Source organism: Xenopus tropicalis, chromosome 6 (genome assembly GCF_000004195.4).
Source record: "Xenopus tropicalis strain Nigerian chromosome 6, UCB_Xtro_10.0, whole genome shotgun sequence".
Lineage (NCBI taxonomy): Eukaryota > Metazoa > Chordata > Amphibia > Anura > Pipidae > Xenopus > Xenopus tropicalis.
In genome coordinates, this window is record NC_030682.2 from 58257416 (window position 1) to 58280205 (window position 22790).

The 22790-nt window shown below is 37.6% G+C and overlaps 1 protein-coding gene across 2 annotated transcripts in view; it reads right to left on the minus strand.

Annotated features, from left to right (window-relative positions):
• Positions 1–543: 543 nt before the first annotated feature.
• sugct (succinyl-CoA:glutarate-CoA transferase) overlaps positions 544–22790 on the minus strand; it is a 332890-nt gene continuing 310643 nt past the window's right edge. For both annotated transcript variants that reach the window (XM_031904075.1, XM_002933407.5), the window contains exon 14: positions 544–2144. In XM_031904075.1, the coding sequence (XP_031759935.1) occupies positions 1981–2144 (164 nt within the window). In that variant the 3' untranslated portion in view covers positions 544–1980. The remainder of the gene's footprint in view (positions 2145–22790) is intronic.

Sequence of the window (22790 nt, forward strand, 5' to 3'; positions counted from 1 at the left end):
AGCTGAAAGCAGGAAGTAAAGGTCTGGCCATTATGTTAGACATCCGCCCACTCCAGCCTTTATAGATTACATTTTTGCCTAACTAACTATATTGCAAACATTCATTTTGCGCAGTCTATCCATTGTACCCAGTTTCATTTTTACACTGAACTGTTCCTTTAAGAAATGAAATATAAAATCACCTGGATAAGGACAAACATTTGCATCTAGGTGGCTGTTTTACAAACATATGTTGCATACTGTATGTTAGATTGAAATCTATTTCAACCATTCTGGAGATAAATTTCCCCTTTTTTTAGGTCACAAAATAAAAATCATTACATTGCCATAATTATACACTGGAGAGTAATCAAACACGGGACCTTTAGTATAAAGAAAATGCCAGACTGTGTGTGTAAAATATGAAGGGCAAAAAGCCTTCTCTGTACTTGGTTTCTATTTTATTTATAAGCTGGACTGCACTTGGTGCCATTCAGACTATGCTGCGAGCTGCCGGTGCAGAAAGGCTCATTCAGGGCTCAAGTCATTAACTCTGGACTTGTGTTCAGCTTTAAAAGTCAATAAAATGTTAAAATGGAGCTTTATTTCAACAGCACAATCCAAAATCACTATAGCAACACGGTGCAAAACAAATATTTATGGAACAAAACTGGATAATGGTGTTACAATGCCCATTGCACTGGTAAGGCCAAATGCATTTTCTCAGATTAAAGAGGGTTTGTAGGATCAAAATGTACTATGTTGTTTTGAATGAATCATTTATCAATTTCCTTGTGAAACTAAACTGTGAATGGATTGTTTGCTCAACAGAGGAACTAGAAAAGGCAACATTTCTGTAATTTCCAACTCGTGATTTCTTGTAAGTTATATATATATATATATATATGTGTGTGTGTATTAAATATATATATGCATGCCTACATACATACACATATACACATGGCATGCCAGGAGCCAGTTCCCCCAGAGTGCTCTTTAGAGTAACAAATCCATAATGATAGCAACACAACTGAGATGGTTTGGACTTTGTAGCCCTGTAATTATAAAATATGTGTATGGGCCATCCATATTAAGCAAATAATTCTAGTTTTTAGAAATTATTTCTTTTTCTCTGTAATAATAAAACAGTACACATGCTCATAACTAAACTCTATGAATCCATACTGGTGGCAAAACAATTCTTTTGGGTTTATTTGATATTTAAATCTTTTTTTATACTTAAGGTATCGGGGGAAAGTCTCCTTATCCAGAAAACCCAAGGTCCCAGGTACCCTAGATATCATTTTCCATACCTGTATTGAACAATATTGTCACTGATTTAGGGCTAGTTATTTCGGTATGTTCTTGTTTCTTAAAAAATCAATATTACTGTAAACATTTGTGAATTTTTATATCCATAAAAAGTATACAGGTCTACTTAGATCATACATATAACATACATGTAATTAAACAACCATTAGTCTGACAAAAAATAACAAGAATCTTAGTAACTTTTAAACTAACCATAAATGCAACAATCTGCTAATTTGAAGAGATCACCAAACAAGCAAATCTTTCCCTAGGAGCCCAACAATTGGATCATAACAGAGACCTATGTGAACAAGTCGGAAGAGGATTACCTATGTGGTCTATACCCAATGGTATTGTCTCACTGATCCCTGAAAATATTGGTTGGGTTGGCCATAAATGAGCCAATAAGCTGGCAAAATCAAAAGTAGGCAAATTAGCAACAGCTTATATAGGTCTGTGTACCTTAACCCATGTTAAATATATATATATATATATATGCTAGTTGTTTCTGGTCAAATTATTAGTCTTCCAGTGAAACTTAACTACAGTTAGGACATTTTATTGAAACTTTTTTTGCAGAGTAAAGGAAATAGATCTGACTGCCCTGGATTAATGTTAATGGCACTGCAACACTTTCTCAGTAATTATAGATAGCTGTAATGTAATTTAAGGTCCTCTCAGATTTTAGATTCAGCTGACCACATTCTGAGCCACTATTTCAGCTTGGATCAGTTTATTGATATGCGTATCTTCATATCCCAAAATATTTTTCAAAACTTCAGAGGTGTGCTGACCAATGAGAGGAGGTGGGTTTGGGTTGGAAATGTTGAATTCACTGAATCTTACAGCAGGGCCTGTAGACATAAAAACAGATAGTTGTTACAAGCAATCCCTGTTAACATTTCCAAATATTCTATGCATTGTTTGTTACAAAAATGGAGTTATACAAAGAGTTCTATATGCACTTGACACACTTCCCATATTCCCGAGTACAAACTGAGACATACAAACTGGCAGCCCACAGCTATTCCCAGTCATGCCACTTATTAGATCCAAAGCCAGTCATTTCTTGGTACTCTCCATTACCTTCCTTAGTTATCAAATTGGGATTATCACTTTTAAATAGAGGGAAAAAGTAAGTATAAGTTATTGATTGAGTTAGAGAGTAGTGGTTGGCATGAGCATCAGAGTTTTACAGGTTATGTCCCCAGTGTTGTAAAATCAAGTTGATGGCATTGTTAACTCCCATGTAAATATTTATATTTAATGGTGCGGTTACAGTAGTTGTACTCATGGCTGTTCAAAGGGGCAATCCAAACTGTTTTTAAGCTGTCATGGCTTGTTTTATTACGCAGTCTATAATTTTTACTCTTGTTTATTTATAGGCATGTTTTATTACCCTTCCTCATCACTAACAGGAAACATTAAACCTAACAAGTTCTGATAATCTGTGAAAATGCTGTCAAATTGCTTTTATTGCATACAAGCTAGCTTTATCCCAGATGTATGCATAATCTAGTTTAATATGGAATGATACAGTATAGGGAGATGAACACAGGCAGAGTGTTATCCAATTCATTATACCAGCTACACAGTAAAATAGAATTCCCAAGCAAAATTAACCTAAATCCTGGAAAGTAAACCTGCTTGTTGCTGAGATCTTTAAAGGTCTAAACACTGAAACAATCTACAGCACATTAGTGATTAAAAGATTCATAATCCTATAGGCCTCATGTATTGTTCACTTTATTGCTCATTCACAGGACACTTGTGTCCGGGGCAAAGTCTGCCTTTTGTGCCAGATGCCCCCATGCCACCCACCCGCTTTGAATATAGCACTGTCAAACACAGGCAGGTGGCAGAGCACAGATCTTTGCCCTCCATTAAAGGAAGAGCTACATCTTAGATTATAACTCATGGAACAAGGTGCAAAAAACTGGGGGCTTTGTGCCCTTTTCTATATATATTGAAAATCTGTTGAGGAAAGACTGTCATGGTTGGGATTGGTTTCTCAAGAGAAAAGGCGCTTACAAGGGGACATGATTGCTCTTTACAAGTACATTAGAGGATATTACAGATATCATTTCTACCATGATCAATGCCCTAGAGGCCACCCCTTTAGATTAGATAACCGGAACTTTCATTTAAAGCAGTGTAGGTGTTTTTTTCATGGTGAGGGCAGTTAGGTTGGGGAATGCTCTTCCTTCAGGCTTATCTGAACTTTGAGCCCTAGACAAATAACCCGATTCAGAATGGGGCAGTGCCATGAGCTACAAACTGTATACAGCATTCAGCGTGCTACCTGGCCAAACAGATTTCCAACCAGGAATGATATCATTTAGGAAAGGTGATAGGGTAAATAGGGTAAAACAAAGGTATTGCCCCTAGGAATGCCATATACTATGCAATACTTACAGCTAACTTAAGACAATTGGCAAATGTATGACTTTCAAGTTGGAATGTTGTCTAAATTGTGATGAAAAAAGTCCCTATTAGACTAGTCACAAAAGCATATTTTATAATCACTCTGGTGATTGAGCCTCATGGGGTAACAGCCACCCACTGGCATCCAATAGGCTCATCCCTTTACAGGGAGGATTAGCTTGGTTCTTACTAGATCAAGCTGCAGTACATCTGGTAAGGTCACATGAGGCAGTACAAGTACATTTGTATCTATTGCCAGAATTGACATATTTAGATATTTGCACATCTAAGCTGAAATTAATGTAAACAGACATAGAATGCTTTATGTTTATGAACAGTGATTTAAACACATTATCTACAAAAACAAGCTACAGAGCTTTTAATCTGAAAAAAAAAACATTGGATAATATTTATTTTGCCCTTTTATTTCCCTTCCTAATTTTCTCACCTAAAAACAGCTGAGAAAAACATCTGCCTTCCTATGATGTCTTTATATTTTCCTCCCATCGATTCATGGAACAACAATTTCTTTGACACAAAGGCATCCGTACAGATGAGCGTACTCCAAACCAGGATTACGTAAGCAGAGGTTTCCACTAAACAATTATTGCATTTTCTCTGCATATTACATAAGCCACACATTATCTAAACATTTAAATTGCTTAAAAGTGTTAATTGGCATAGTGTTGTATTATCTAGTGCTTAAATTCAATATATGTATGGGTCTAAGTTCAAAATCCATTGCAGCAGCTTCGGCTGTCTTTATTTACAGCAGAGGTGTCGTTCCTTGGGGCTGCTCTCATATTGGATGCTGGGAACTCGTGAAAATAAAATGTCATACCATTTTGCATTGTGGAGAGTGCTTTAATGGAATTTGCTATGCACTATAATATATCACAATGTAGAAGTTTAAAAAACAAAACTAGTGATACTAAAAGGAAGAAAAAAATTATTGTGCTAACCTAAAGATAACAAACTGAAAGCTTTTACTCTTGTGAGGTTTTACATCTTACAGGATATGCTTAATTCATCAGGATTTACATAAAGAGCATTAAGCAAAAGCATACTGTATACAGTCCCAAGCTGTAAAGACACAAAAGAACTATGCAGAGTCCAGATGCCTAATGAGTCATGTCTGGGACACAACAGTTTGTTAAGTAAGATAGGAAGTGTAAGGGCTTCAGATCTTCTGTAGGATCACAATGATTTCTAATAAACCTTTAAGAACTTTTTTTTATAAAAAGACCAATGGCAGAATGTATGAAGCAGGAGTATATGTAAAACAAAAAGAAAAGCAGCAAACTCTCTGTATTGCAATGGTTACATCTTACATTTGTGTGGGTTTTTTCCCACACTTTAATATCTTTGTCAATGGTACATCAACAAAGTCAAGTCATGGCCCGCCAATACTATATAATAACCCACCGTGGGAAGCAGAACAGCACACCCCCTTTATATTTTTGATGTCTGCATTTGGTCCATTAAATATTGTCACTTCTGGGAAAAAGGTGTGAAGTAGAATACAAAAGGACAAGGAACAGGGAGGAATCAAGTATGCACAACTACAGTATCACAAAAGATTCAAGACAAACTGGATAACTAAACGGGCTTCTGTTTTTGTCACGATGTACAATTGACATTTTTTGAACATGCTGCTGTGACTTGCTACAAGTTTCACAAAAGTTGAATACATATAATATAAATAATTTCCCATCAATGAATTATCCATAGCTCAGTAAATGTATGTTACCATTTTGGGCAGCGCATAATGTATTTTCAATAACCGCTTCTGAATTGGTTCCCAACAAATGCATTATAGAATTAAGGTGGCTATAACGTGTAGGTAAAAGCTGCAACCCAGCCCCTCCAGAGCAATTCACCAACTACTTGGCCCATTTATAGGGCCCTCCCATCAGCCTGGCCAACTGATATATAGCTAATAATCAGGCAGATATCTAGATATATAGAACTGCATTGGGGTATTGATGCAGTACTCTCTCAATAGGTCACCCCAGGCCCTATTATAAATGGTTATTGACAAAGGGGGGAAATGATCAGATTCATCTGATCTTAACCAGAATTTTTTGATGACCAGTTGTTGTCCTCACCACTAACAATGTGGCCTGATTTCTAGTAAGGAACAAATTTGCACCAACTATAGTTACCCAAAAAAATCAGAAATATACTCTACTTGCAGTAGACAATCTATTTGCAGACTGATTGCTAAGGCTGACTTCACAGTGTTAATCTGAGCAGTTAGTACATGACCCACAGCAGTGTATATCTTTATTATTTGCCAGCTTGAGCTGACATTTTCTTTGACCTGATAATATTGCCATATGAGCAAAGCATGTGATTTCTTCAATCTGAAAAAAACATTTATAATGTAAATACCAACAATTTGTATAATGGGGGCTCTGCATTTCTGGTGGCAATAATAAGAATGGTCCCTGTGATTGCTGTCACTTAGGGTTTTCTTCTACTCTGTGAGGCCTGCAACTTCTAGCGGATTATATTTTGGTTAACTCCTCCCTTATAACACTTATAGGGGCTGATTTACTAAGAAACGAATTCGAATCCGAATTGGAAAAATTCCAATTGGAAAACGAACATTTTGCGAGTTTTTCGTATTTTTTGCGATTTTTTCTGCGCCTTTACGACTTTTCGGAAATTGTCACGACTTTTTCGTTACCAATACGATTTGCGCGAAAAAACGCGAGTTTTTCGTAGCCATTACGACTTGCGCGAAAAAACGCGAGTTTTTCGTAGCCATTACAGACAGACAGTAGTCCCCAAACTTACCCCCCCTCAAACTACAACCCGCTCCCTGCTGCGTCCTCCTGTCCCCTGCTCCCCGCTGCGTCCTCCGGCTCCCTGCTTCCCCACTCCCTGCTGCGTAATCTGGCTCCCTGCTCACTGCTCTCTCCTCTGGCTCCCTGCTCCCACTCCCCGCTGCGTCTGCAGACAGGTAGTAGCCGGGGGTTAAGATGCAGCGGGGCTGGATAAATTTTCTTGGGTGGCCGGGTCTGGCCCACAGGCCGTAGTTTGAGGATCCCTGCTGTACATATATAAAGCATGGAATCGTTTTGCTGAAGCTCTGCGCTTACTAAGCACCGATAAAACTTTAAACATAATGTTGCAGCCTGATCTCATGTGTTAACTATGAAAATATAGTTAATGCTTTTACAGAAAGCATTAACATGACTCTTGCAATATACATAGCACTGCAATAAAAAGCAGGGTTAAAAAAATAACCTTACTTTAATCATTGTGGGTGGAGATATGCAAATTGCTTCTTTAGTGAATCGATAATCTCTTGTTTAATATCAATAATACAGAGAGAGATACAATCCAAAGAGCAGAAAGACAGACTCTTGTTGACTTTAATGGGCATACCAGACCAGTGGCTTCTCATTTACAAAAGCTGGAGTGTACCTACATAAATTACATATAAAAAGCTGTGTTTAAAATGAAGGTATTCATATGACCTGTTCAATACCTGAGAATAACTCACCTACTGTATTGCCTGCAGTGAAAAGCATAAATTCCAGAAAAAAGTAAAATACAAAATGTATTCATTTTTTGGCCGCCAACTATAAGCACAGACTACAATGTTCTGAGGGGCAGATTTATCAAAGTGTGAAATTAGAGCTCACCGCAGAAATTCTCACCTCTCACCTCTATTCATTCCTATAGGATTTTTAGAAGCATATTTATAAAATGGTGAACTCTAACTTTTGTATATCTTTGCGGAGGGGAAGAAGCACACCAGTGTGTTGGCAATGCCCTTAAATCATTTATTTGAAGAAATGAACAAACAGCACAAGCTTTCAGGGGTGACCCCTTCTTCAGGTGCAGTACCAATATCGTTTCTGCAAATAAATGATTTAAAGGCATTGCCAACACACTGGTGTGCTTCTTCCCTTTTGCAAAGATACATGGAAAAAGACTTTGGAGCGTCCGGGAAAGTCAAGCCCCTGAGAACATGTATGCAAGTGGTGTGCTGAAGATTTTTTCTTTATGTTGATTGAACTCTAACTTTTGCCCATAAATATGCCTCTAAAAATCCCCCAGGTATTAATACAGAGTGGGTGAATTTTCTTCTCTGGTGAGCTCTAATCTCATTTTGTTAAATCTGCTCCTAAGTGTGAAGTTCTATGGCCCTTCATCTTTAACATCTTTAACTGCTACCCTAACCAAGATGGTAGACCCATGATGTGCAACCCAGACTAAAGAGTAGTTACATAGGGTTGAAAAAAGACCAGAGTCCATCAAGTTCAACCCATCCAAGTAAACCCAGCACACAACCTATACTTACCAATCTATACACTCACATACATAAACTATATCAACAACCACTAAAACTAACTGTAGATATTAGTATCACAATAGCCTTGGATATTCTGCTTGTTCAAAAACTTATCCAGGCCCCTCTTAAAGGCATTAACAGAATCTGCCATTAGTTGCAGTAGTTGAATATTCAAATTCAAATTTAGGGGCACTTTATCAGCAGCACTAAGCACTGTCATCTGTCTGAATCCTTGCTCATAATGCAAAATGCATAAGGTACAAAGGATCCAGCCAGCTATTTTCCTGTATTAAAATCCTGAAGCTATTGTTAGAGGTAGGAGGAACTTTTCATTGTAGAGACAAAAAAGAGCTAGAGTATGTGTGTATATATTCCCTTTATATGCTTCCAATATTTGTATATTTCCAAAAAAAAATCTCCTTAACTGCAATTATATTATGCATTTCCCAATAAAAATATTCTCAAACAGTAAAATATTGATTTAGCTTGAAATAAATAATACTATAGAGGTTGATGTAACCATGCATTTAATTTACTAATTATTTGCATAATGAAAGAAAATGTATTTCTAAGCAAATTTCCAGCATTAATTAATTCAAGATGTTCAGTGGTTTGTCATTTAATTGCCAATGAAAGCAGTTTCTGTCACTTATTATTTCTTATTATTTACCCTGAAAACTCATACCATTGCAACATCAGTAGCCAGTTTGTATGTTCTGTGATTAACAGACCCGCACGGAAGGAAAATATAAGAAGTGTGCAAGGCATTGTGAGAACTAGAGTTTTGGTTGAAGGGGAGTCTGTTGCTGTGTCTGTAGTCTGGCAAATTAAGAAGGCAATAGCAACAGACAGGAACTGCTTTCACTTGCAGTTTCAAATGAAATTAGATTAAAATTAGATTTTAATAAATCTTTATGCTAATACACACATGTATTCAAGTGTTTTTTTTTAATTTTGACTCAAAACTACTTTAAAGGAGAAGGAAAGGTAAAAACTACGAAAGCTTTATCAGAAAGGTCTATGTAAATACAGGTATCGGACCCCTTATCCGGAAACCCGTTATCCAGAAAGCTCCGAATTACGGAATGCCCGTCTCCCATAGACTCCATTTTAATCAAATAATTCAGAATTTTAAAACTGATTTCCTTTTTCTTTGTAGAAATAAAACAGAACCTTGTAATTGATTCCAACTAAGATATAATTAATCCTTATTGGGGGCAGAACATCCCTATTGGGTTTAATTAATGTTTTATTGATTTTTTAGTAGACTTAAGGTATTGAGATCCAAATTACGGAAAGACCCCTTATCCGGAATACACTTGGTCCCGAGCATTCTGGATAATGGGTCCTATACCTGTACAGCCATAAGCACTCACAGAAACACTGCACTGAGTTCTCTATCAAAAAAAACACAGGGTTTCTTGTCTCACCTTTTGTAAACATCTTTATTCCCAGGGCCAGAGTTTGCACAGTTCTCTCCTCTCTTCCCTCTCCTCCCCCCCCCATAAGAATTCATAAAACTCACTCCCCCCACCCTTAGGAATGTGTAATCTGAGCTACAATGGTTAGAGCTGCAAACAGGAAGCTATGAACACCAAGCTAAAATGGCAGCTGCAATCAGAGAAAGCTTCTAGGGCTCTTTACTCAGGTATGTTAAAGTTTTCTTCAGAATAAATATAGTGTTCTAGGTGGCACTAATGTGGGTGTTTAAAGCCATACTATCATACTATAATATTTCATTTGTAGCACATTTATTTCCTTTTCACAACATATAATGAATACCATAAAGTATCTAATGAATATTTTTTCATGTATTGTTCATGTGCTTAGCTTTCTTTACATAGTAACTGAAAATATAAGGGTTCCAAGATCTACATTGTTATGACAATTTGAAATTTCATGACACCTGTATAAAAGTGCATTATGCCAGAATCATGGTGAAACAATATACCAAGAATTGTGCTTTCTCAGAGGAAGGACAAATACAAAATTATGTATCGTAAGAACCTTTTCACACCAGCTCACCATGCTGTATAGTCATTATACCTTCCACTGTTATCCGGAAAACCGTTATCCATAAAGTTCCAAATTACGGAAAGCTCATCTCCCATATATTTCAATTCTCTGTAGTAATAATAAAACAGTACCTTGTACTTCATCCCAACTAAGATATAATTAATCCTTATTGAAGGCAAAAAAAATGCTATTGGGTTTATTTAATGCTTAAATAATGTTCTAGACTCAAGGTATGGAGATCAAAGTTATTGAAAGAGCTAAAAACGCTGTAACACAAAATATCATACCTTATACATCTCACTGCACAAGATTATTCAGGAACATACTGGAAACACATACATAGCACCAAACTAGAACAAACTATTGCAAAGTGATTTAACACAATTCACTGAAAATGTGGATTTTGTAAGCGTTGTAAATATATCAATACCATTAGGAACTAACAAGGACTATTTACTCATCAATTACTTTTTTCATACAAGGAAACTGATCTTGTGATCTTCTTCACAAAACCGGAAAAATGGAGCCACACCCATTAAAAAGAATGAGCAAGACGGTTAGGAAGCAATCCAAAGATAATTTGCTTGAGCTTTTTTCCGGAACAGCATGCTCTCTTTCCATATGACAACTGAACAGCCTGAGAAATGAAACTCACATTTCACTCCAAATGTGAACATGTATTTGAAAGGAAGACAATTCCATAGGATTCAAATGTTGTCCATGTGCTCTTTCCTTGAGTTCTTTGAGTTCTAGCCGCCCTTTGACCTACCTTCTCTTATTTAATTGTCAAGCAAAATGTGTTTACTGTTTTGGTGACTCTCAGGAACTGACCCTCCTCAGCAGGTGCACGATTTAATAGCAATTTGTTTTCCAAGCTTTATGCTTGGGAGGCTCTACAAGTACCTTCCACCCACACACTTGTCACCTTTGATCTTTTGCCATTTGCAAAATTCTCTGCAGGATCTGTTCTTTCTATCCATTTTTTAGATCATTTATTTGGCAAGCAGTGTTTTAATAGGAGTGCTATGGTTATCAGTCATAAGAATAGGAAGAAAACTTGCTAAAGGGACATTGTAGCAAATGTCTAGTTACATTCAGACACCAGGTTTTAGTCTGTTTCCACCAAAATTCTATTTTTTTTGCATATCGAACTACAAATAATAAAATAAATTAGAATTGAAAGTTTTTGAGAAGGAAAACATTTCTAAATATCAGATTTGGTTATGGCAAATGCTTGGTTAAAAACTCAAAAATGGAGGAACTGAAACTATTGACCTATTTCATGAATTTCTATAGGATATGTTTAAAATTCAAAATAGCTTAGGGCCCAAAGTGCTCTTAATCTCTGGTCACTGTCGGTAGAACACTACGCCATCATGGTTTCAAATCATGCATTGTTCGGAAGGTTCCCCTGCTCAAGTCATCACATGTCCAGTCCCATCTGAAGTTTGCCAATGACCATCTGGATGATCCAGAGGAGGCATGGGAGAAAGTCATGTGGTCAGATGAGACCAAAGTAGAACTTTTTGGTCTAAACTCGCCGTGTTTGGAGGAAAAATAAGGATGAGTTGCATCCCAAAAACACCCTCCCTATTGTGAAGCAATGGGATGGTAACATTATGCTTTGGGGGTGCTTTTCTGTGAAGGGGACAGGACGACTGCACCGTATTAAGGAGAGGATTAATGGGGCCATGTATTGTGAGATTTTGAGCCACAACCTCCTTCCCTAAGTCAGAGCATTGAAGATGGATCGTGGCTGGGTCTTCCAACATGACAATGACCCGAAGCACACAGCCAGGATAACCAAGGAGTGGCTCAGTAAGAGGCATATAAAGGTTCTGGAGAGGCCTAGCCAATCTCCAGACCTAGATCCAATAGAAAATCTTTGGATGGAGCTGAAACTCTGTGTTGCTCAGCGACAGCCCCAAAACCTGACAGATCTAGAGGAGATCTGTGTGGAGGAGTGGGCCAAAATCCCTGTTGCAGTGTGTGCAAACCTGGTCAAGAACTACAGGAAACGTTGTTTTGCAAACAAAGGCTTCTGTACCAAATATTAACACTGATTTTCTCAGGTGTTCAAATACTTATGTGAAGCAGTGCAATACAAATACATTCTTTAAAAATCATACAATGTGATTTCCTGAATTTGAAAAGCTGTCTCTCACAGTGGGAATGCACCTACAATATGAATTTCAGACCCCTACATGGTTTCTAAGTGGGAGAACTTTGCAAAATCACAGGGTGTTCAAATACTTATGTTCCTGACTGTATATAATGATACGATCTTGATATATCAAGGAATAAATATGACGTTTCATTACACAAGTGAAATCTCATGCAAACAACACAACGGGGCTCATTTACTGATGCTCCAAACACCAGTTCATTTACTTAGTACAGTACTTTGGGCTAGAGCAGTCTAACTTCTGTGGTACCGAGGGCCGGAATTTTTCCGGCGTACATGGTGGAGGGCAAATAATGGAAGCCAGTTTTGACAACTCCCCCTTTTAAACCACACCCACTTGAAACCACACCCATGTATCACATGACCATACCCATATTAATGGTGGTAGTAGAGCAAGAACCTGCCATACTATGCCTTCCCTATCCTGCCTGTGTGTGCCATACTCTGCCTGTCCTACGCTGCCTGTGTGTGCCATACTCTGCCTGCCCTATGCTGCCTGTGTGTGCCATATTCTGCCTGCCCTATGCTGCCTGTGTGCCATATTCTGCCTGCCCTATGCTGCCTGTGTGTGCCATATTCTGCCTGCCCTATGCTGCTCGTGTGTGCCATACTCTGCCTGCCATATGCTGCCTCTGTGTGCCATACTCTGCCACAGGGCATTACATGTTTAAACAATACAGGGGGTTTACAGCCTGAATCTGAGGTGTGAACCATGCAGGGAGCCAGTTCTGATACCAAAGCTTACATAGAGGTAAGCCATCAAAGCAGTCAAACAGGCAGGGGGCCACACAGAGGGGGGTCGCCCACGGGCCACCAGTTGGGCAGCACTGGGCTAGAGCATAGCTGTACTCTGAACCTTGTAAAGTTAAGAGCCATTCTATCTGCACTCCAGGGGTAGCACCTGCTAGATCAATGATCCCCAACGAGTGGCTTGCGAGCAACATGTTGCTCACCAACCCCTTGGATGTTGCTCCCAATGGTCCTCAAAGCAGGTGCTTATTTTGAAATTCTTGGCTTAGAGGAAAGTTTTGGTTGCATGAAAATCAGGTGCACTGGTAAACAAAATAGCCAATAACAGCAGTTTAGCATCCCTGGAATTTTTTTTATACTTGTGGGGTTTCCCAACTCTTTTTACATTTGAATGTAGCTTATGGGTAAAAAAATTTAGGGTCCCCTGTGCTAGATCTACACAGGCCCAGTACCATCAAGATACCTACTAAACACATTTCAGCTTTCGCAGTTCCTTAAAGGAGAACTAAACCCTAAAACTTAATATGGCTTGATATGCCACGTTTTATATAATAAACTGACTGCATTAGCTTAAAGTTTCAGCCTCTCTATTGCAGCAATAATATGGATCTCCTCATCTTGGATTCTGTTAGAAATGTGTAGGACGGTGCACATGCTCAGTGAGCTCGGGGCAGCTGTTGAGAAGCTTAGGGGTTGTTGCAAATTATCAAGCAGAAAATGAGGTTTGTCTGTCATATGAGCTGATGTTACAGGGCTGATTATTCAATTCTGATGCAATTGCCCTGGTTTCAGATCTGTCATGTAATATGAATCTGAATGAATTACTACTCAGCCTTTTACTGTTACATTTATATTCTATATACAGAATATTGTCGGCCCCTAAGCTCAGTAAGTGACAGCAGCACAGAGCATGTGCAGTGAATCAGCAGAAAGGAAGAGCTACTGGGGCATCTTTGGAGGCACAGATCTTCCCTGCTAAAGGGCTGTGGTTGCCTTGGGCTGGTACAGAAGCACAAAACATAATGTATAACATTTCTGCCCTACGTCTTTAGTTAGGCTTTAGTCTCCTTTAACCTAACACTTTTTGTTGTTGGCTGCAACCAATACAATGTTGTGAGTCTCAATGTTGTACACCTGTAAAACAAAGAAACACCAGTATGCAACTGGCAAGAGAATAAATTCAAGGTATGCAGTTTCCTCTAAAAATTCATGAATTATGTTTTGTGGATAAGAATGGTAAATAGGACTGGAAAGTAAATATTGTTCTATTATTACTTTCAGAAATTTATATGGTATAAAAATGCGTTTATTATTACGGAATGCGTGGAAGTACTGACTAATAAAAATAAAAGTAGCCGTTATATAGAGTATTCATTGGGAAATGCTGAAAAGAAGCCTAATTCTGAATCACATCCCTTCCCTAGATTACCCCCATTCCCTAGCAGATTTCTAAGCCATCTGTGCTTGTCCTGATTAAATGCACAGACGTCTCTATAACACACTAAATATTCCCTCATAACCTGACATAAAAGTTGGGTCTTACAGGTGTACACAGTGGAAGGAATTCTTGATCATCTGCAAAACACACACACAAAAAAGAAATAAAAGGCAAAAAAAAGTATAATAAAATTCATTGCGTGGCTTTCCTGGACTTAAATGCTCTATTGTCTGTGGGCTCCCCAAAACTGTATCCTACGTATAAAGCCATCCAGAAATGACCTCATTGCAGACCTATGTACCTGTTAACATTTTACTTATTTCATAATTAATAACAAGACCAGCTGTTCCATTAAAAAGCAATCGTTTAAAGAAGCAATTTCAGTCATATGAGCCTTATATAATATAAAATGACCAGTTATGATTCATTACAACAGAACTTCTTTCTGGGTGAGTTTGTTATAAGAATTTGTAATATAGTTATTGTCAGAAACATTGGAGTCCTGATGTATCTCTGATTTCACTAGATGTTTCCTAAAAGCAGTTCTTTGCATTATTTTGATAGAAAATAAATAATGCAAACAAACAAAAAAAAAAGTGCTCTTTGTACTACGCAATTGCTTGTCTTAATCCATTGTTTCCACCTCCATGAAAAAGTATAGCAGGACTAGATTTAATTAGAACAGTGCTCTGGCCCTTGAGGGGTGTAACACATTTTACAACAGTAAAAAAAAAAAGTTAGCACTTATGAAAAAACTATTTTACAGAAGTATTATTTTCTAAATGATCTTTCAAAAATGTGTGTTTCATTCATACTGTGATCTTTAGAGAATAATTATCTAAAGTGCTATGGGCCCCTGGAGGAGAATAAACAAAGAAAAACAGAATTACGCAATAAGGATGGAAGAGTATTAAGTAAGTGAAAGTGACAAGTCAGCGCAGCAATCTTATATGATACAAGTATGGTACAGTCGTCAAATTATGATATTAAAATGCATAAACTTTTCATTATTTATCATATTATTACAACCAAGAGCAGAATTTTATTGGATCACGCAGGCATGGGCTACTGAGAAAAATTTGCAGAGTGAGGAAAAAGTCACGGTCACATCAAAAAAGTCATGTGGTAGCCGCATTTTGTAATTTGTTTGCTAAATCACTCCCTAGTTGGTTTCCACAAATGGTAATTGTAGGCGTAATTCTAATTGGTGCAAAACCTGTAAAAAGTCATAGCCTAAGCCAGGGATTCCCAAACTTTTATACTCCTGAGCCACATTCAAATGTAATAAGTGTTGGGGAGCAACAAAAACATAAAAAAGGTTCCTGGGGTGCCAAATAAGGGCTATGATTGGCTATTTGGTAGACCCTATATTGATTGGCAGCCTACAGGAGAATCTGTTTGTCAGTACATCTGTTTTTGTGCAACTATAACATACCTCCAACTATAACATACCTCAAAAATAAGCACCTGCTTTGAGGCCACTGGGAGCAACATCCAATGTGTTTGTAAGCAACATGTTGCTCACAAGCCACTGCTTGGGGATCACTGGCCTAAGCACTGAATTTCATTCTAATGTTACAGGTAGAACCTTTAAAAACAACATGTATGGAACTGCAACTCGAACAATGTTTTATGCCATGTGGGTAGGACTACTTGCCAGCTCAAGGACAGAGTTAGAGAGCGCATGTTGGTTACAGACAACAAATGGCTTATCTTCTTCAGTAGGCAAACATTTCTCTAATTGTTTTGGTAAAGGCACAAAATAATTGAGTGTCTAAATTAATGACCATGTTTGTGTATTGCTACAAAAAGGTGGCCTGTGTTCCAGATGGTTTGGACAGGAGATAGAATATTAACCATTTGGTTTAGGTTAGAAGTTTATAAACTAAGATAATTAACTTATAACAGAGATATACTTGGGGCAGTTGATTCACTATACTGTACATGGATAGATGTGTCTCATGTTTGTGTATTGCTATGAAAAGTTAGCCTGTGTTCCAGATGGTTTAGACACGAGATGGGATATTACCCATTTGGTTTAAGTTAGAAGTTTATAAACTAAGATAATTAACTTATAATGGAGATATACTTGGTGCAGTTGATTCCCTATACTGTACATGGATACATGTATTTAATATGTGATTGGTATGCCCAATGTGAACTGTTTCATTTGTCTAAATTTGTTTACATTTGTTAACTGCAGTCAGCACTACATTTTTTTTCCTGACAATCGAGGACCATGGACTGCACACTGCTTAATCCTCAATGATTTTTTCATTATTAGCCTATGATTAAGGGTGCATGTGCCTGAAACGTGTCAGGCTACCTAAACTGCATACCAATGTAATGTAATGATGTGAGTACTACAGTTTTTATTTATGGAGGACTCCAAGATGTAGCTCAATCTCTCTCTTTTTCACATACGTGCACACAAATTGTAATTTCTGATGAGTTCATGGTTACATATTGTGATATTTGCTTTCTTTTCAGTGTATGAAAGTGAGCTACCATATTGTTTTACTGAACTTTACTGAAATGTTTTCTATGGATGGCAATGGTCTGCAACGGCTATAATAGTACTCACAGTAACAGATGTGAGACTGTTGCTGTATTTCCACTTGCAATGGTTCATTAGCTGAAGACTTAGAAGCAGACTTATCAGAGCAGGTTTCCTGAAGAATTCACAGACATTTGAACTGAATGGAATTGTAAGAATCTATCTAACCAGTTGATCAATTTAATACGCCTTTTAAATTGAGACAATAAATATTGAGTAACATTTACAATTATCATTCTCCAAGCCTCCAGTATTTGTTTTTCCAGACCAGTCAAAAGCTGAATTCCATAGAAGGCTATTGGCAATAATTCGTTTTCTTTCTATTTTTTAATGATCAATATTTATTGAATTACAGCTTTTACGGTAATACATACATTGATCTAAATTAGTTAATTCAGAATAATCCATTCCCAATTCATCTGATTTGATAAAATTGTAAATAAATTCAAAATTTGTTACAGACAGTTTGGAATCAATTGATCCATTATAATATTTACTAAATTGTGCTCTTGTTTGTACTGAACATTTCATTTTCAAATACATGTTTTTGTGTATATGATTGAGTGTATATCATTAACATATCGCTTGGGAAATCTACCTATGAAGGTAAAAGTTTAAAAGCCTTTCCTATTCTATATATACAAGCTGTTTCATATTTTATCCATATATCATTTTATATGGGCAAAAAGTGGTTTGATTATGGAAAAGAACTATTTCTCAGTAATGTTATCTGGGGCATAATAATGATATAATGATGTAATATTTCCCCGACCCCTGGTTTAAAGCCAAGCTTGACTCTAGTTATTTGGAATATGAGGAGCATAAATGAGTGACCTGGTGTTCGTGTGAGGATAGAAAATATACTAGTTCTCTAACAGTTTATAATGTGAAGTCAGACACAAAGGAAATATATAGATGTCATTTAGTCAGTGTGTATGCTATTGCAACAAGGCCCCCAAAGGCAGATAACATATATGCTTAAAATAAGATAACTTTCAAAAAATATAAACTAAAGATAAAGTAAAATATGGTATGAGTAAAAATGACAGCATTTGCAATGTTGACTAATTCCACCCTTAATAAGGTTAATTCCTACTATTAGACTTGCTGCGGAGAATTGGCTTTGGAAAGTTATACTTTATTCATCAGGTCAGATTACGAACGACAGGATAAGCCTTTTACAAACACTACTTTGCAGATGGCTTCCTTGGAATGGAAATTAAAAGCAAATCTATCCTCTTTAAAAGTACATCAAATGCAAATGTCTACATCAATAAAAACATCCAAAGCTGTAAAAATGATCTTAAATATATATTATTTTCTCACAAGAGGTTCAGTGCCTGGCAGACAGTAAAATAGCAAAATGGAAATTACATGAATATATGAAGTTAAAAAGAATTTATCCCAAATCAGATTATTTAGACTGATGGTGGTACAGTGCTGTCTTCTTAACAATGTCTGGCTGCCCTTTTTCCAAATAAATTAACAGGTATAAACTGTGTACAGTACAGTGGGCAGCCATCTTGGAAACTTCAGCTGATACAAGACAAACTTAAGCTCAAGGCCACTATCAGTAACTATGGGGTCCCACACTACTAAGTTAGCAGCCCCCCTGGGCAGAGGTCTCTTCCAACACGTAAAATGCGGCCCAATGGAAAAAAATGCCCCATGGCATGATCACAGCGCTGATCCACCTGGCATTGCCCAATTATACCACAACCCCACTCACAATCTACACAAACCCCACACACTACCCTCAAGCCACACCCCTTCATGATCTGAGAATCGCAATTTGGCATTTCTTGGGACCCCATCTGCTATGGACCCCTGGCTGAAGTAATTGCTGTACCCCTAGCAGCCCTGCCTCAGTAAGTACACAATGTGTATAGGAAAGCCTGCCAATTGCTGGATAATTGAACCTTTTCTCAGTAATCTAGCCCCATGTAACCTAAGTTCATGCAACTATTAACAACTGCTGAGTCCATAGATTATAAATTATTGGCTGCAGCCTGCCTTGGCCTCTTGTCTACCTAATAAGCTTGTTATTGCCTGGTGCCTGCCTCTTCCACATGCCAGTTATATGGGCATGCCTCTCTGCTTTAACTTTGGAACAATTGTGGTACTGTCATCATGTATTCATTAAATCATTTTGCCCAAACTACAATGTTGCTTCCAGTTATCATCAAGTCTCTAACAAGTGTTGCCAGGGTTACACAGCAAATAGGCTCCTACCAGCCAGTTCTACACCAGCAGGTAGTACTGAAGTAGTACTGAAATTCCTATTGTGAACCCAGTATATACTGTCACTAACAGTCCATAAGGGTTTCTGGTTTTGATTCTTGTCCAACAAAAGGACAACAGGTGTTTTGAATATCCAATGTAAACATTTTCTGTCTTAAATGAATTGCAAGCTCTTCATTCATACATACAACTGTATTGGATCTCCTTATTAGAGAAAACAACTTTGGGAATACACTAGATGCCTCATGAGTTACTGTGACTTCAGGACATTTTAATTAAATCAAATATCTGAAAGAAGTCAACAATTGATCTAAGTAAACTCAGAGGTCCTTTAGAAAATGGGCTTCTCAAATAAGTTGATAACAAGCTTTGCCCATTTTCCCCTTTTAGCTGTTTTTTTAGATATTGTGACAGATTAATAACCTTATCAAACCTTTTCACTTTTTCTCACTCTCAAAAATGATGTTTCTTTGTGTGTTTGTTGTTATTGATGATAACTTTTTCCTCAGAGAAAAGGTGCAAAAATTATTATCCAGCAAGAATTTCCTGATCACCGTAACAGTTTTTAACTATGTTTGCGGAAGAACTGCAATTATATTGCAATGGGAAAAGCATAACCTTTCTAGTTACAGAAAAACACTTTTACTGGGGCACCCTGTACCTTGCAAATGAATAGATTTAATCTTCAGTTTCAGATATCATTTATTATAAAACAGTATGTTCTTCCAGCTCATTTAGAATGCATTGGAGAATGCAGCAGAATATACTTTCAAAAAAAAAGTGGCAGTTTTTTTGCACAGATAAAAGCCAGACTGCCAACGCACATCCGCAGTGTTAGCCTATTCGCTAACAGCAAACGAGACAAACAGGGTAGAACAAGTTGCTCTGATCACAAAACTTTAAATATGATTTCCAAATTGTCAGGTTTCAGGATAGGCTTATGATCATGAAAGCAAGCGGATCTGACACGTAACTCTACTGCTGTGGGACCAAGTAACTTTAAATTAGGTTTCCGCTCATGAGCCAAGAGTTAGAAAACTTCCTATTCCTGGATATTCTGTTCCCAATACTGACGTTATTGAAAAGTGAGACTTTTCCCTTAAAAGCAATGCCAAAGTAGTCCCCCTTCTGTTAATTAACAAAATAGAACTTCATTCCTTTTGAAAGAAAAATACAAAACAATATTATATTATTGCACAATACAAATCAACCAATCTACTGGACCTAATTATTCGATTCAGCTGTTGACACTTTAAGAAAGTTTAAGGATGCCCTAAAATTACATTTAGTATGACATGGGAAGTAATGCCCCTTTTTTGTGTTTTTGACCTATTTGCCTTTCAGTTCTTTCTTTCTGAAGCACAGATTTGTATATTGAATCTGTTTCTCAAGGTAACCAGAAAGCAGATTAACCCAGGAGCTAGATATTTATTGATATTTGTATCACTTTTTAAAATTCAGGCTCTCTGGAATAAATAGCCATGTAGGGAGCAGTATTTTGCATATACTGATCTTGTAGAACTATATTGAGCTGCTATAAATAACCATTAGGAGCAACAGGCCAAAGAGCTGCTCCTGCTAGCACCACCCCCAGCCCTGGGCTTTCCATGTCCTGTAACATGGCACCATGTCCTAGCACCCTGGGCACCAAAGAGTCAAAAGGCAGCCTTAACAAGGTTAAGAAGGCAGGGAGGGCAGGGTTTGGTGTATGGGAAAAGAAAAGAGGCAGGTGGAGTCTGGCCGAAGGGAGAATATAAGGAGGGAAGGAGGGGTACTGAGAATTGTACTTCTTATTTCATTTTGGAAGCACAGGATGGAACATCTTGCCCTACTACTTTTGGTTTTGTCACAGCTGTGGTGTGGAGATGGGAGGGAATGTTTGTGAGGTAAGAAAGGGCTTGTATACCCCTGTTCAGTAGACTGTGATTCAGCACCTCCTTGGGTAGTGGTCCCAGGAGGTAAAGGCTTACCTGCTCTTTCTTGCCCATGGAAGCACAGCTGCTCCTAATGGCTGGCATGGTGGGATGGCCCATTCACTTCTGAGGAGTTTTTTTGTTGACAAGTCAAAGTGCTGGTTAGCATTTTATATACCATACTCTTCATTCATTGTTGTTGATATGTAAATAAAGCTGTGGCTTTTCATATCCATCCTGGACTTGTGGTAAGAAGGTTTTTGTAAGAAGGTTTGTGGTAAGAAGGTAATTGGGATAAGTTTTAGAGGACAGCTGGAAGCCTTGGCACTGCCCTGGCCATGTCAGATATTCAGCACAAGATATTTTGCAACAAAACTTTTTCTATATGTATTTGGTTAAAAGGGCAACAATCATGAAAAATGTTTTAAATAATATTGAAAATATAAGTCTAGATAAACATTTTGACAACTTAGCTTTTAAAAATTTTCCACCGTTACAAAGTTATGGCTAATTATTGAAGCAGCCTCCCAACCCCCACCCTGAAATGTTTGAGTGACAGAACAGAGTGAAAGCTGATTTGCTGTGGCATGTTATGAGGCCACTCCCCTCAACAGCAAACATGTGCAAAGGGAAAGTAAAGGAATGGAGCCGGGCTTGGCTGGGTGCTGATAAAGCTGCATTTGTACATATAACAGTAAAGCAGCTTATTGTTTTACATCATTTATATCAACATATACACAGCACATCAGGCTCTTTTGTGTTTGAGTTTTGTGCTGCTCACCAGCAGGCTTAGATCCGTTGCCAGTAACGCTCTTGCAATTTACACACGCAGATACAAATCTTACTTCAATAGCCAGATACAGGGGTAACAAAAGGGTTTACTGTACTTGTACTGTGTGTACAAGTACATAGATTCCTGTATGTTGGATTCACAGACAACTCTCTATGTCAGTCAGAGCTCTCCTGTAGACTTACTAGCCAGGCTTTCAGGCCCACTGGGTGAGTCTGTACCATTAACCCCGCTTTAGTCAGTCCATGTATTCTTAAGAAATGGCTATATATTCTGTTATTGATTAGTTTGCATACATATAAAGAGTGACTACAATGTTATTGCACAAACAGTAGAACAAGTTACTGTTCCTTAAACATTTATTTATAAGTTATGTTAATATGCCAGTGGATGCCCTAAAGATATTGTTAAACTACAGCTCCTACATCACCCACTAGCACAGTTGGCATGTATGTTTCATATTGCTGGGCCTTTGTGCTAAATAACTTGATTGTTGCTGCTATAAAAAGCAAGTGATATGTGGCTTATTTCATGTTTTTCTCATAAATAACCAAGAAATAGAGTTCTGTGTGTTTGTAATTGACTCAGGCGAGTGAGACAGAAAGAGCCAGACGATGTAAGGGGAAACTGGATTGAATTTGTAGACCTTCTTCAAAGTCTTTTCCAGGTTTTCTATCAGATAAGAAAGATGGGCAGGTGGGTGTTGAACTTTAGATGTCAGTGAAGAATGGTTGGACCACCTGTCAGAGATGAGTCAAGTGAAGCAGACTCCCATTCATGATAGTTTCCGATTTAACCATTTTACAGTTTCGTGAATGTATTTTCTTGCTTCATGCTGCACGTGACAACAAAAATTGTCCAAACACAGTTAATAAGC